This window comes from Lathamus discolor, chromosome 3, assembly GCF_037157495.1.
Source record: "Lathamus discolor isolate bLatDis1 chromosome 3, bLatDis1.hap1, whole genome shotgun sequence".
Taxonomy (NCBI): Eukaryota; Metazoa; Chordata; class Aves; order Psittaciformes; family Psittacidae; genus Lathamus; species Lathamus discolor.
This window is the reverse complement of record NC_088886.1, coordinates 134,013,341-134,026,623: the sequence shown is the minus strand read 5'-3', so window position 1 is coordinate 134,026,623 and position 13,283 is coordinate 134,013,341. Positions and strand designations below refer to the sequence as shown.

Below are 13,283 nucleotides of genomic sequence, written 5' to 3'. Positions count from 1 at the left end.
TCACTAGCCTTTTGAGAGACATCTAAAACACATTGCAGAACAACATAGGACATTAAAGCTGAAATACCATGAATCTGAGGACGGCTTTGTAGCAAGTCCCTGAGCAACATGTTTCCGTTTATGTCTATTACAAAAGCATATTGGAATGCTGTTCCAAAGCTACACAGATAGAGAGTTTAACTCTTTCTCCAGATCTGATCCAAAACATACTTACAAACGTCATCTGTATAATGAAAATCAACAGAAATGTTATAGATATGTGAACTGAAGTTCTAAGGTTTCTTAGCATAAGTCATTTCTACCTTGGGGAGTATTAACTTTTGCTGACATGCCTGGTGATGACTGTAGTACTGCCTTGGGAACTGGAGGAATAGACTTGAAATCTTTCTCTTACAGGCCTCTCCTCCTTGAGGGGAGGTTTTTTTTGTGTCATTAGGCAGTGCAGAAGGTTATGCTGTGGTTGTGCAGTGACATAGTGGACTATTGTATTAATTCTAGAAAAAGTGATGGTAGTAACTGTAGTAACAATAATATAACAATGATAGTATGTCAGGGATGTGGGTGGTACTTTATGACATGCAAGAAAACCACCTCAACAGAGGCCGTCCAGTGCCTTTTAACAGAATGAACACTGAGGTGAGCTTATGAGTTTGGGTTTCCAGGAGAGCAGTGACAAACAGAAGATATTATTTCTGCTGGGAGAACGTTATTTTTGAAGAGAGGTGTTTTGTGTAATGGTGTACGCTGTGTATTTCTGAGGGATTTTTGGTTTTTTACACATAAAACTTTGGCAATAGGTATGAGGAGTAGAGCCATCTGTAGACAACTTTCTGAGACTCATTACCATGTTGCTTCCTTTTTGTTCTTCACTGGCGTTCAAAACCGTGTGATGAACATGCCAGACTAGGATTTACCTCTGTAAAACATTTCTCTTTTATGAAGGTTGGAACAGCTTTCTTTTACGTTAAAATGAAGAAATGCTGCTTTACTACCTCTGGAAAATACTTCTGTGCTTTGCAAATCTGCTTTTTGCCTTTATGCCAAAATAATTGTTGTTCTCTAAGTGAGATTAAAAAGTTCAGTGGAGAATTTACGTTCCCTGGGGAAGAACAGCTAATATTCCTTTAATTCCTCTCAGTCCTGCTTTTCTGTACAGATCCCTGTGCAGCTTAACACTATGGGCCTCCCTGAGTTACGACAGATTTTCCCTGGCAAAGCTGTGTGGAAACTCCACTGCGTTTCTTGGTAGAGATTTCCCCAACTTGATATGACCCTTCTTGTTAGAATTTGCTCAGCATACAGCTGTATGGCTGTTACATCGGTCCTGAAGAAATTCCTCAGAACAGAATTACATGCTTTATCCACTGCCTTGACCCAGTTTTCATGAGCCATTAAGAGACTCAGAGTACTGGAGAGAGTTTTAGTCTTGATATTTACCCTTTGGACCCTTGATAGGTCTGAACTGTGCTTGCCAGTTTTCATGTGTGTGGAGACTTCACATGTGCCTCAACTGTGATCGCTAAGCCTAAGCTGTCGAATACCTGTCTGTCTGATTTGCTGCAAAGTGCTATATGTGTACTAATTTACACCTGGGATCTCTTTTAGAGTAAACCAGCTGGTTACCTCCAGGATAGAATTTAGGTGCAATTCCGGTAATATTTCCTCCAGAGACTTTGGTAATTAGGTAGTACGGATGAAGAGGTTATTCAGTCTCAAGCCATCTACAGTATACTGTCTTGTAGGGGATGCTTCCAGCAAGGATTGTAGTGTCAAGCAACCCACCAAGTCACGGCATGCTTAGTGCTACATTAAATAAATGGCAATCTGTCAGGCAATAGTATATGCCACAACTGATTCCAGCCACTTCAGATAGAACACACACCAAAAAAAGAAAGTGATGTCTTAGAGACAGGCAAGCACTATAGTGAAGCAAAACAGACCCGAGCCAAATGTTGGGCAGTTATAACTGACCGCTTTTGTCAGTACCATCATAAGTTAAGATAAAATGAAGTATCCATTTTCTAAAGTAACAGAAAGTTGGACTGACATAGATAATGAAATATCCTAGGAAATACAGGATCCACTGGGAGTGCTTGTACGCATTTGTGTGGCTCTGCACAGATTGCAGCCAGCAGAAGTTCTTAATTCAGATTAGCATCTGGATTCAGACTCAAACACAGACAAGGCTTCATAGTTGGAAGTGGTGTTGGACATGAGCTGATTGTGCATTGAGTGCATGATCCCTCACAGAACCCAGAGCTTAAGGGTGGTGGATAGAGTGTCCCACCTGGCTAAGCAGAGCCTTCACAGCACAGAAAGCTGAGCTGGCAACAAACGGTTGTTAGCTGCAGTGCAGCAGCTGGGAGGAGGAGAGCAAGAAAGATTTCTAGTTCTTTTTCTCTTTCCCTTGCCATATAATGTGTGCACGAACTTTTGCCCGACCAGTAAATTAGATCGATGTCCCCAACAAGTGAGAAGCACTAAATAAGACTTCTACAAGCGAAAAATGAAAAGAATCTAAATATAATTATAGCAATTTAAAAAGAGGAGAACCTGGCTATCTTTGGCTTAAAATAACAGTAATTCTTACATGTACAGATTAAAAAACAGTATTTTTACTTACATAACTCATAACCTTGGTTTTCCTGACATTCTTACAAATATTTTTTGTTGAGAATAACTTCTTACACAGTCCAGATAATTTCCAAACGCAGGCAGCCTGTAGGTGTCTTCTATCATTCTTTAAAGGCCTCCAGCAAATTTCCAAGTTCTTTGGCAATCTAGTGCCACGTGTAAGGTGGAGGAAGCAGGGGAAAGCATGGTAACACAACTGGGAAACAGAAAACAGGATATGGAAAAATAGAGATTTGGGCTTTTTAGTGAAGGGAAATTAAACCGCCTCCCATGTTATACCCGTATACAGGTATAATCCAGACTGTTACTAATTACTTTGGTTGTTGGTGGGGTTCTTAGGGTCTTTGTTTTGTTTTTTTTTTTTTTTTTCAACAACCTGTGCTGGTTACCCATGGAAAGATGTGGAAAATACTCTCTGGCAATCAGGTCCAGTGAAATGCTGAGCATTACCATCGGCTGCCAGTCTTCCACTCAGTGCTCTGCAGTTGCAGTCTGTTTTCTGGAGTCAAGAGATTTTCCTCATCATGGTTTATTTTTCTTGTCTGATAAAAATGTTAGGAATGATTTTAGGAAAGAAGTCATATGCACTATGTCAGTACTTGCCATAGTGATGTCAAACAGATTGAACATTATCAACTAAAGGAGTTGGTGGTTTTGAGTACTTTTAAATCACATTCTGCTTTCAATTGCATGCATCCATCCCAGGCCAGGAGGGAATTGAGGAATCTGATCTAGCATATTTATGTAAAATGTTGCCTGCCTGCAGCAGGTGACTGCAGATGTCTTTAGGAGCATGGGACAAGCTGGTCCTGTTTTTCCATCACAGCTGTTGGAACTGGAACTATTTGTACTGAGCCTGATGGCAGAATTCATAAATTAATGGATTTGTAGATCTGCACATTACAAAATGTCACAATAAAGTCCGACACGTGGTCACCTAGTCTGGTGTTTTGAAACAAATGCTGTAACTTCTGGAGTTAGTTATGGTTTGAACTAGATAGTTCTTGATACTTGTGCTGCAGATTGAGATGCCTCCCTTTTCAAGATGCTGGTGCTGGTGGATCCCATTCCTGCAGTAGGTGTTCATTGGTGTTTAGGCCCAGGAAGAGGCTCAAGAGCTCAGAGTTCAGCCTGCCATTACAAATTTGTACATGAAATTCACTAAGAATTTGTTCACACTGCTAAAGGGTTAGTTCAAGTTGTGCCTTACTACACTTACTAGTGCAAATCCTGCAGTAGCTTAAGGATTTGGGGATGTAGCTTTTGGAAGTATACTGGTCCTGCTTCAAAAAATCTTTTTTCAGCTGCACAACATCAGTTAACAATTTCAGTTATAAAGAAATTGGCTGGGCTTGCTATTAGTCTGTTACTCAAGTCAACTAAGATACTGAGCACCAAACACCTAGTTGGTTCTGTGATCATTTTCTGCCTTTGCTCTCAAGAAATTACAGCCTACTTTCCTTACATCAGCCCCGAAAGCTGAAAGTATGAAATCATTAGAACTTTGTTTCTAGTGGCCTTCAGAAGCTATTGTCCAAGCCTAAAAATGAGGGGGACTGTAGCTCAACCTGTCTTTATCTGTTGATAGTCCTGAGTGTTCTTGGGAAGAATCTGGGAAAAGCATGGGCTAGGAAATAGTGAGGGTTGCGTGCCAGGAAAAGGGAAGGGTTATGCTTCTTAAAATCTGCACCTTTAATGCTCCAACATGTAAGAAAGCCCAGGTGCATAAGGAAAAAACCCCTGTTTTTCTTGCACAGCCATTCAGAATCTTTCTGTTTTATTTTGACAGAATAGAGCTTTAAGGAATTCTATATATGTTTTAATTTTCCCTTAACAAATCTTCAACAAACCTTATGAGCAGCATGTGCTACAGGAATACTGGCATTGTTTTCTTTAAAGAGAAAATGAGAATGCTTTAATTTGCGCCATTTGCATCAGCCACATTTGCACATGGAAGAGTTTTAAATAGCATGCATATACATTATTAATTCTGGCAAAGTCTGCAGTCATCTTGAGGGAATAGCATAGCTGCTATAAAACAAGAACGTACAAACTGTTATGCATCTTATAAGATACTGCTTTATTTGCTTCTTTCAGATACTGGTTATAAATGTATTAAGGAGAGCATAAATAAAGTATTAATGCAGTAATACAGAATGTTTCAATAAATGGAATTTAACAAACCAAGCTACAGCAGTCTTTTTCTGATTTAGTGCATGGAGCAGCAGTAGCTGGCATGGCCGCATTAAAGGAGGAATGAAGGGATTTCAGAACTTCATGGTGTCTGATAGTAACATGACTTTTGTGGAATTTGTAGAGCTCTTCAAATCTTTCAGGTAAAATATATTTTTATTCTTTACTGATCTCATTCATCCAAGTTTGTAAAAAAAGTAAAACTTGAGCTTTTCTACTCTTCTCACAGTGTCCGTAGCCGCAAGGATCTGAAAGACCTCTTCGATATCTATGCTGTGCCTTGCAATCGATCTGGTTTAGAGCCTGCTCCACTTTACACTAATTTGAAGATTGATGAAAATAACAGCGGATTCCAGCCTGATTTAGGTTTGTTAAAAAGAGCTTGTTACTGGCCTTAAGGAAAAGTGTCTCAGTCTCCTAAAGAACTATCACTTACAAGTTTACGTAGAGGATTTTTGCCCTACCTCCACTAATATCTAGTTAGCAGGATGTAAGATATGTTCTTTGTTCAGAAATTAAAGGAAGAAAAAGTATTCCTGCTCTGTATTAGCCAGTTATATCTGTAACCAGTATAGCAAAACTTGTTGCTGAACAGCTGGGCCCAACACAAGGATCTGTATCTGATTGCAGAAGCTCTGGAAGGGCTAAAACACTGAGCAAAATTAGGAAAGGGGAATGAGGAGGCTGCACCCTGTGTCTCAGTTGGTTGTTTTTTTCCTAGTACATCAGCTTTATGTGGAACAAGGGGGAAGGAAACTTCTGTCCCATTTTACATTCCCCTGTTACCGTAATCTAAGTCTGGAGCTTTGTGCTTATTTAAAGAAAACAGCCTTTCTGTTTAGCAACCTGTGGGGAGGGTACAGTGCAATTGATGTATGGGAGTGGAAGAAGATACACCGTTACTGCATGAAGTTGTACATAGTGGAGGAAAGGCTTTGAGTCTGTACATGGTGTAGAGAGGAAGCAGGAGGGTCCTGGGTGACAGTGTGTGAGAGGTTGCAAATACATGTTGAAAGTTCTAGAATTTTACTTATAATAATTGAGCGTTTATAAGCCATTCCCACTGTTGTCATACTGCTTCATGCTCTTTCTTCTGTTAGTGAATAGAAACAAGATGAATTTGTTCTAATTTACTATACCAGTGCTAAAATATTCAGTCAGATATCCAAGTGTGGTGTATATTGCATTATGTTCTGTACAGTAGATATAATACACATAATTATATAGCTTATATTTCCCTATTTTTCTTTTAAGATTTGTTGACTAGGAATGTTTCAGACCTTGGTTTGTTCATTAAGAGCAGGCAGCAACTATCAGATAACCAGAGGCAAATATCTGATGCTATTGCTGCTGCCAGTATCGTAACCAATGGTACTGGAGTTGAAAGCACATCACTGGGAATATTTGGAGTGGGAATCCAGCAGCTAAATGACTTCCTAGTTAATTGCCAAGGAGAACACTGCACCTATGATGAAATCCTCAGTATTATCCAGGTCTGTAGACAAATGTCTTGCAATTCCTTTTACTTGAACTCGTTACTTCCGTTTTCAACACTAACATCATTTGACTTTTAGCCAGAATAGCATATCTGTGTGGATGTTTCCTTTCATGCTGATAGTGTTGCAACGGTTTACTTGAATTTAAAATTTAATACTATCTTAATTCTGGGCTAGAAAATCAAAAAGATGCCCATGAATATGTCCATTAAAAAAAAAAAAAAAAGTAAACAAACTGTTTTATTGGCTATGTGTGTTTTATCCAGAAAGCAATATTACCACTTGGGAAAAGCATTCATGACAGTGAGTTAGAATCATAGAATAGTTAGGGTCATAAGATCATCTAGTTCCAACCCCCTTGCCATGGGCAGGGACACCTCGCACTAATCCATGACACCCAAGGCTTCGTCCAACCTGGCCTTGAGTTGTTTTCTCCTTGTGTCCTTGTGACCACCTTTGGTAGATTTTGTAACTAAAAAACCACCATTTCCACTGATTTTTATTTTATTATAAAATATTTTCCAGAGGAAATGTTTTATTTGCTTATGTACAATGGCTGAAGTGATTAGAAAATATGTAGAAAGTCTTGAATTCTTCCAGACATGCATAATAGACTCCAAAGTTAACCCCCCACTTAGCAGTTAAGTCTAAAAACCGTATATTTCAGGTATCAACATATAATGTAAAATTGCTAACTTTAAAAGATAGAAATTCTAAAGAAACCTCAAGTTAGCATACCACAAGTCTTCATTTCGAGATGGTGGTATGCTGTGTTTAAGCACAATATATAGGAGAAGGATGCCTGATTATAGATCCTTTTTCATTTCAGTTTAAGTGCTGACTCTGCTTTGAAAAGGAGGTTGGATTAGATCATCTCCCAACATCCTTCCCAACCCAAATGGTTCTATGATTTACAGTTACGAGTTTAATATGCTTCTTTAGTGATTTGCAAAACAGGCATGAGTATATCGCAAGCACCTAAGTACTTTACACACAAAAAGAGACAGCTTTTACATACTAACTGGTTAGTTTGGTGAGCAGACTACACTATGAAAATATGAAAAATACCTATTTTTAAGAATTTTTATTATATATCTCTTGAATTTCTTCCTTTTTATAGAAATTTGAACCCAGTGTGAACATGTGCCAGCAGGGGCTGCTATCTTTTGAAGGATTTGCAAGGTAATTACTTATGTGTTAATTTTTATATATATATATATATATGCACGTATAAATATATATATAAAGATGACCTGAGTGTATTGATGTTTGCATGACAGTCACAAAATACTCAGCACAGCATAAAATTTCCTCACATCTTCTCGCCTCTAGATTTTTGATGGATAAAGACAACTTTGCCTCCAAAAACGATGAGTCACAAGAGAATGCTGAGGACTTGCACTATCCACTGTCGTATTACTACATAGAGTCTTCACACAACACTTACCTTACTGGCCATCAGCTTAAAGGGGAGTCCTCGGTAGAGCTCTACAGCCAGGTATGCAGGATTAGATCATTGTGTAGTTTTCAACATGAACTTGTTTGTTTAACTGGCAAGTCGCAGAAACATGACCTTTTTGCTTTGAAAATCTAAATGTCCTAAACCCCTGCTCACAAAATGTTGGAAAACATGATGTGTGGGAAAGCTGCCTTTAAGCACAGTTGTGCTCAAATGCCTTTTCTTAGGCAAAAAAAAAGGGTTTAGTTTGAGATTCATAGCATTTAGACACCAGTCGGTCTGACCCAACCTACTAAAATTAGACTTTCCCACAGGAAAGACTGATCTAATATTTTAGTTCATTCAGATGTCAAAAACACTACTCAAATACTGTACACTGCTCTGCAAAGACAAATTTCAAATGGAGCTATAACTTCTAAAAACATTTCTTCTAGGAATATTCTTCAGGTTTTTTATACTGTATGCCTGATTGGTGATCACCAGCAAAAGAGCAGTTTTTCCCTAGGGCTTTTGGTTCTGTGTTTGTTTGTATATGTGTGTATATATATATATTTGTGTCTGTGTATTTACCAAATGCTAGAGAAAGCATCAAACTTCCTGTGAGTAGTGTTTTCATTACTCTAAATGTTAATGACTCACCATTGAGGAAAGCTTATCTGGTGTTCCATGCGCTGCTTTGCCTGGAGTTACAAGACGTAAGGGTGAGGCTGTGTTAGGAAAGCCTGACTAACATGATTGCACAGAATAATGCAATTGCAAAGAAGGTTCCTGTAGTAACACTGCACAGAGTGATGTGAGTATTGTGTTGATAATAGATGGGAATCTCATCTGGCTCCAAAACTTTCATGATGCAGAAGAGTTTCTTCCTGTCCCTCAAGTAGCTGTCATTGGAAGAGAAGGGGCTCTTTATTCTGGCTCAGTGTGTCTGGCTGTCATGGAAGTGGTGGTACGGCAACCATGGACACAACTGTCTAAAATAAAATTATTCATGTTTTGAATTAATTTTCATTTGCTTATGAATGTTTTTGCTGGAAATGGTTTTGATTGTAGAGATCTTTGTTTTCATTAAAATATTTAATTGTAATCCAGATAACTCTTTCATTGCTAGGCATGCTAAATATTGATAGCAATAATAAGCTGGGCTTAATAAGCTGCCAACAGGTGGGTTAGCTTATCTTTCCCTTCATCCTTCCTCTTTGCTTTCTTCAGTGGTCTTCTAGCAAGTAGGGCTTTATAAACTAAATAAATGAATAAATAAAAATGGGTGGATGAGTGTAAATTAGCTTAATATCATTAAATAAGATGGCCTGGCACATACTAAGTATCCTCATGGAAGTTGTTTGTAAGACATGATTTTCAGACCACTTTCTAATTAAAAAAACAGCAAAACCAACAAAAAGAACTGGCAAACAAACAGAAGATGTTGTGCCCATAAGTTATCCTAGTAGAAACCTGGAATAAATTTCCATGTTGCTTTATAGCTGCTTTTGCAAGTAGAAATACAGAAAAGTTTCTCTCCCTCAGAAAATTAAGCTATATATTAAGAACCAATCACTTTCTGCAAACAGATTCCCTGTATCCTGTAAGATACCATGAATTTCAAAGCTCTATGGTACTTCTGCTAACAGCATAAATGCTTTCTTAATTTTCCCACTCTTTCTCAACCTAGGGAATGCAGTTATCTGGGTTCTGTAGCTTCTATGGCTATGTTTACTCCACAGAGGTTACTATTCCCAGCAGTTTCACTAAATCATTCAGCTTTCATTTAGCTCTGCAATGTCTGCCTTCTACTTTGAGGGCATGAGACTGTGGCTTATACATGCTTACGCTGTTCAATTGCATTGTAGGTTCTTTTACAAGGCTGCAGAAGTGTAGAATTAGACTGCTGGGATGGTGATGATGGGATGCCGATCATTTATCATGGGCACACTCTTACTACCAAGATCTCTTTTAAGGTATGCTGGTAATTGCACATTGAAACAGAAAAAAATTAGAAGAAAATCAGTAGCTTTTTCTCTAATGAAGGAAAAAAATTAGCCTATTGGAAAAGTACAAATCCTGATGGGCTAAATCCTAATAGAATATGAACAACAGACTATGTAGACAAGAACTTCTTCATTGTAAACATTATGCTTTTCAAATTAGTTTTTGTAGCATAAGTACTGTAATTTTGTCTTTTTGTTATCAGCATAACTAACGTAAGTAGCTGTTGCCAGTTTTGTTGTAACAAGATGCTAGGTTGATCTGCGGAGCTTGTTTTGAAAGCAGATTGTATATCCTTTCTTCTTAGAGGAGAAAAAGGATGCCTTCCTTTCTCTCCTTTCAAGTAACTGTAAGTTAACTGAATGCTGCAATGTAATCACAGATTCTTTCAATGACCTTTCTTTCTCACAGGAGGTAGTGGAAGCTATCGATCGGAATGCATTTATCACCTCTGACATGCCAATTATTATATCAATAGAAAACCACTGTTCCTTGCCTCAGCAACGCAAGATGGCTGAAATTTTCAAGGTAGGCCAGGAGCTGTAAATTATTCTAAGCACATGCCTTGGGATTTTCCATAATATAATAACATGTTCTCAATGTTTCAGAATGTGTTCGGAGATAAGCTGGTAGCAAAGTTTTTATTTGAAAGTGACTTCTCTGATGATCCCATGCTTCCATCACCCGGCCAACTCAAAAGAAAAATCCTGCTGAAGAATAAGAAGCTGAAAGCCCATCAAACACCAGTGGATATATTGAAACAAAAGGTAAAGTGCGCTTTTGTTAGAAATAGTTCATTTGTGTTTGAAGTTTTTGTCGTTCCGATATGTACAGCAGAATAACCTAATGCATACTCATGCTTGGAAGACTCACTTGCAACACTCGGAAGTGGATTGCAATACTTTCAAATAAGTAGACAAGACATATAGTCAAGTACAGACACAGCATGAAAAAATTTTAGTGAATTTTAGTTTTATAAAACTTCATAGTATTATGATTAGCACCACATGTCCTATGTGATAAACATAAATGAAGTTCTACTCTGAGGCTATAACATTGGTTATTCATGTTTGTTGAATAATAGTGATATGTATTGAGCATGTGTGTATATATAGAGCATGCAGTAATTTTTAGTAGAATTCTGCTTTTCTCTTTTTTTATATTAAAGCCAGGCAAATACTTTCTTTCTTACTCCCTTTTCGGGGGGACTTTGCTATTCAAGTTGTGCTTATACTTAAATGATAATTTTTCTCGTTTCTAAAAATTAGGGTTGCGTCTCTGGTAGCCTCCTCTTAACCATGTCTGTGGTTAGGCAGCAGTTAGATTGAATCCTTAAAAACTAATTGCTTTTACCCAAAATGTAAACATAATTGAATTAGAATTGAATTCTTGTATCAGAATAAGTAAATCACATTGATTGTACCAGTATATGGACATTCTCTGTCTTTTAAAAAAGTTTTAAACTGTTTCTGAGATAGCATTCCTCAGGCTGGAAAAAGGCAGTCTTGCTCTAAATGCTCTGCAAAGCAGACATTTTCCCATAATGAATTATGTTTCATAACTTTTATTGGTGGAAGAACACTCAATAAGATTTCTTTATATTCAAACCCTTAAAATGGTATTTTACTTAGTTCTTAGCAGTCTTATTAATTTCTCATATTTATTCAACGTTTTCATATAAATAAGATGCAGGCAGCAATGTAAACTTTTCTGCTTCTTAAAAATACTTACCAAGAATGTAATAAGTGGTTCTGTTGCTGTAGGCTCACCAGCTGGCACATATGCAAGCACAGGCTAGCAATGGTGCTAGCAACCCCACACCTACCAATGAGGAGGAAGAAGATGAAGAGGATGAATACGACTATGACTATGAATCTCTCTCTGATGGTAACAGTATATATTTGCTTATTTATTACAGTGCTGTTTTTAGCAATAAGGCATGTAAATATTCTAGTTCAGGAATGATGTAGGTAAATTAATCTTACCATTTGAGAGGAAGATGTGCTAAATGTTCTTAGTGCAATAGTCTATAATACTGTGAAAATAATTTGACTGTGTAGATGTAGAGGACTTGAGTGCGACTTTAGCTCCAACCATAAGATGTTTTAACTATGCAGCATATGCTAAACTGTATTTATAAATTATATTTTATATTATTTTAAAAAATGATTGTGTTAATAATCTACTCTACCTTCAGCTGTATTGTCTTTTATGAGGAATCCAGACACCTGAAAGCCAAAGTTCACAACAGGCTTAGCCCTTGCATCTGCATGACTGCCATTACATTGACCTAAGATGCAGATTCTCCAAACTTCTCCTTGGTTACTATCTAATCCCAGAGATCCCTGGAGAACTTACTTTAGTTACACTTTCAGCATCTGGTGTTCACTTCATGCATAAAGGCACAGAAGCCACTGGCTTATCTGTGGCTTGCTCAATAAAGAGGGCTTTATTAAAGCTTTAGCTGCTCAGTGAAAAAATGGCAAGGCATGCCTCACTGACTTGACTTGTAAGTTCATGTGGTGTCTATGCTTCACCTACCCTGGCTTTCAGGAACTGGCAGAGGATAAATCCACCTTTATGAACAATTTATAGATTGGCTATAATGATTGGCATGCCAGAGGTGATAAAAAGTGCTGCATTTAATAACTTCCACTACTTCGTTGCCTCTCCAGTTCAGTCAGTCACATTTGACTTGGCTACAGGTGAAGGACAGAATGCGCCACACTGAGGCAGCTGAGCTGAAGTCATGCCTATTTTTTTCCTTCTGCTGCGGTCTGGTAGATTCTGGTAGAGCAAACAGCTGGAGTCAGGAACATTTAATCCTCTCAAGTTCTGATAAAAGACATTTGTCAAATAAATGCTTCATCCTTGTTAAACTCCATAAATGGGCCACAAAACTTACCAAGGGGAAGTGGCCATGACCAGTGGCTGGATGCTGTCTTTAAACAGCATAACCCATTGCCTCTGTCAGAAAGAGAATGCTGAGCTAGAGTTGCCACTGGTCTGACACAGCTGGGCATGTTCTGCTAGGTAAACAGTAAAGTACTGTGCTCGTTAAAACTTTTAAGCCTAATGGATGCTGTGTTCAGATAAGACATAATTTTTCAGTATGCCCAGTGGACTTCTTTCCAGTTGGTCTTTCATTTACATTACTTGTATCTGTATTTAATGACTTTAAAAAACTTAACATGCAGTTCAGGACCTGGCATAGCAGTATAATGTATGCTAATATGAAGATTTGTGAGTTTGGTGCCTGCACTGCCCTCAGTTGCATTTTGCTAGGAAGTTGGCCTAACTGGCTACTTGAGAGTACTCCTTGTGTGGGACAGGGTGGAGATAGCGTGTGTACATTGCTGTGCAAAACTCAGATCTTTGGTTACAGACTTGCAAGGAAAATACTGCGAGCTAACTGCAGTAAGTCATGTTTGAGCGATGTTTGGGTTAAGAGAAAGTTTGAGAAATCTGAAGCTGGCAAGAAAGATTTGCATCTTCCAATATATGAAGGAATCTGTGGC

The 13,283-nt window shown here is 38.1% G+C and overlaps 1 protein-coding gene across 1 annotated transcript in view; it reads left to right on the top strand.

The window, feature by feature from the left end:
• Positions 1–13,283, top strand: part of PLCE1 (phospholipase C epsilon 1) — a 150,722-nt gene that overhangs the window by 116,245 nt on the left and 21,194 nt on the right. The window contains exons 13-21 of the mRNA XM_065671906.1: positions 4,848–4,970; positions 5,057–5,193; positions 6,082–6,320; positions 7,444–7,505; positions 7,656–7,821; positions 9,630–9,737; positions 10,177–10,293; positions 10,374–10,532; positions 11,529–11,652. Of these exons, the coding sequence (XP_065527978.1) occupies positions 4,848–4,970; positions 5,057–5,193; positions 6,082–6,320; positions 7,444–7,505; positions 7,656–7,821; positions 9,630–9,737; positions 10,177–10,293; positions 10,374–10,532; positions 11,529–11,652 (1,235 nt within the window). The remainder of the gene's footprint in view (positions 1–4,847; positions 4,971–5,056; positions 5,194–6,081; positions 6,321–7,443; positions 7,506–7,655; positions 7,822–9,629; positions 9,738–10,176; positions 10,294–10,373; positions 10,533–11,528; positions 11,653–13,283) is intronic.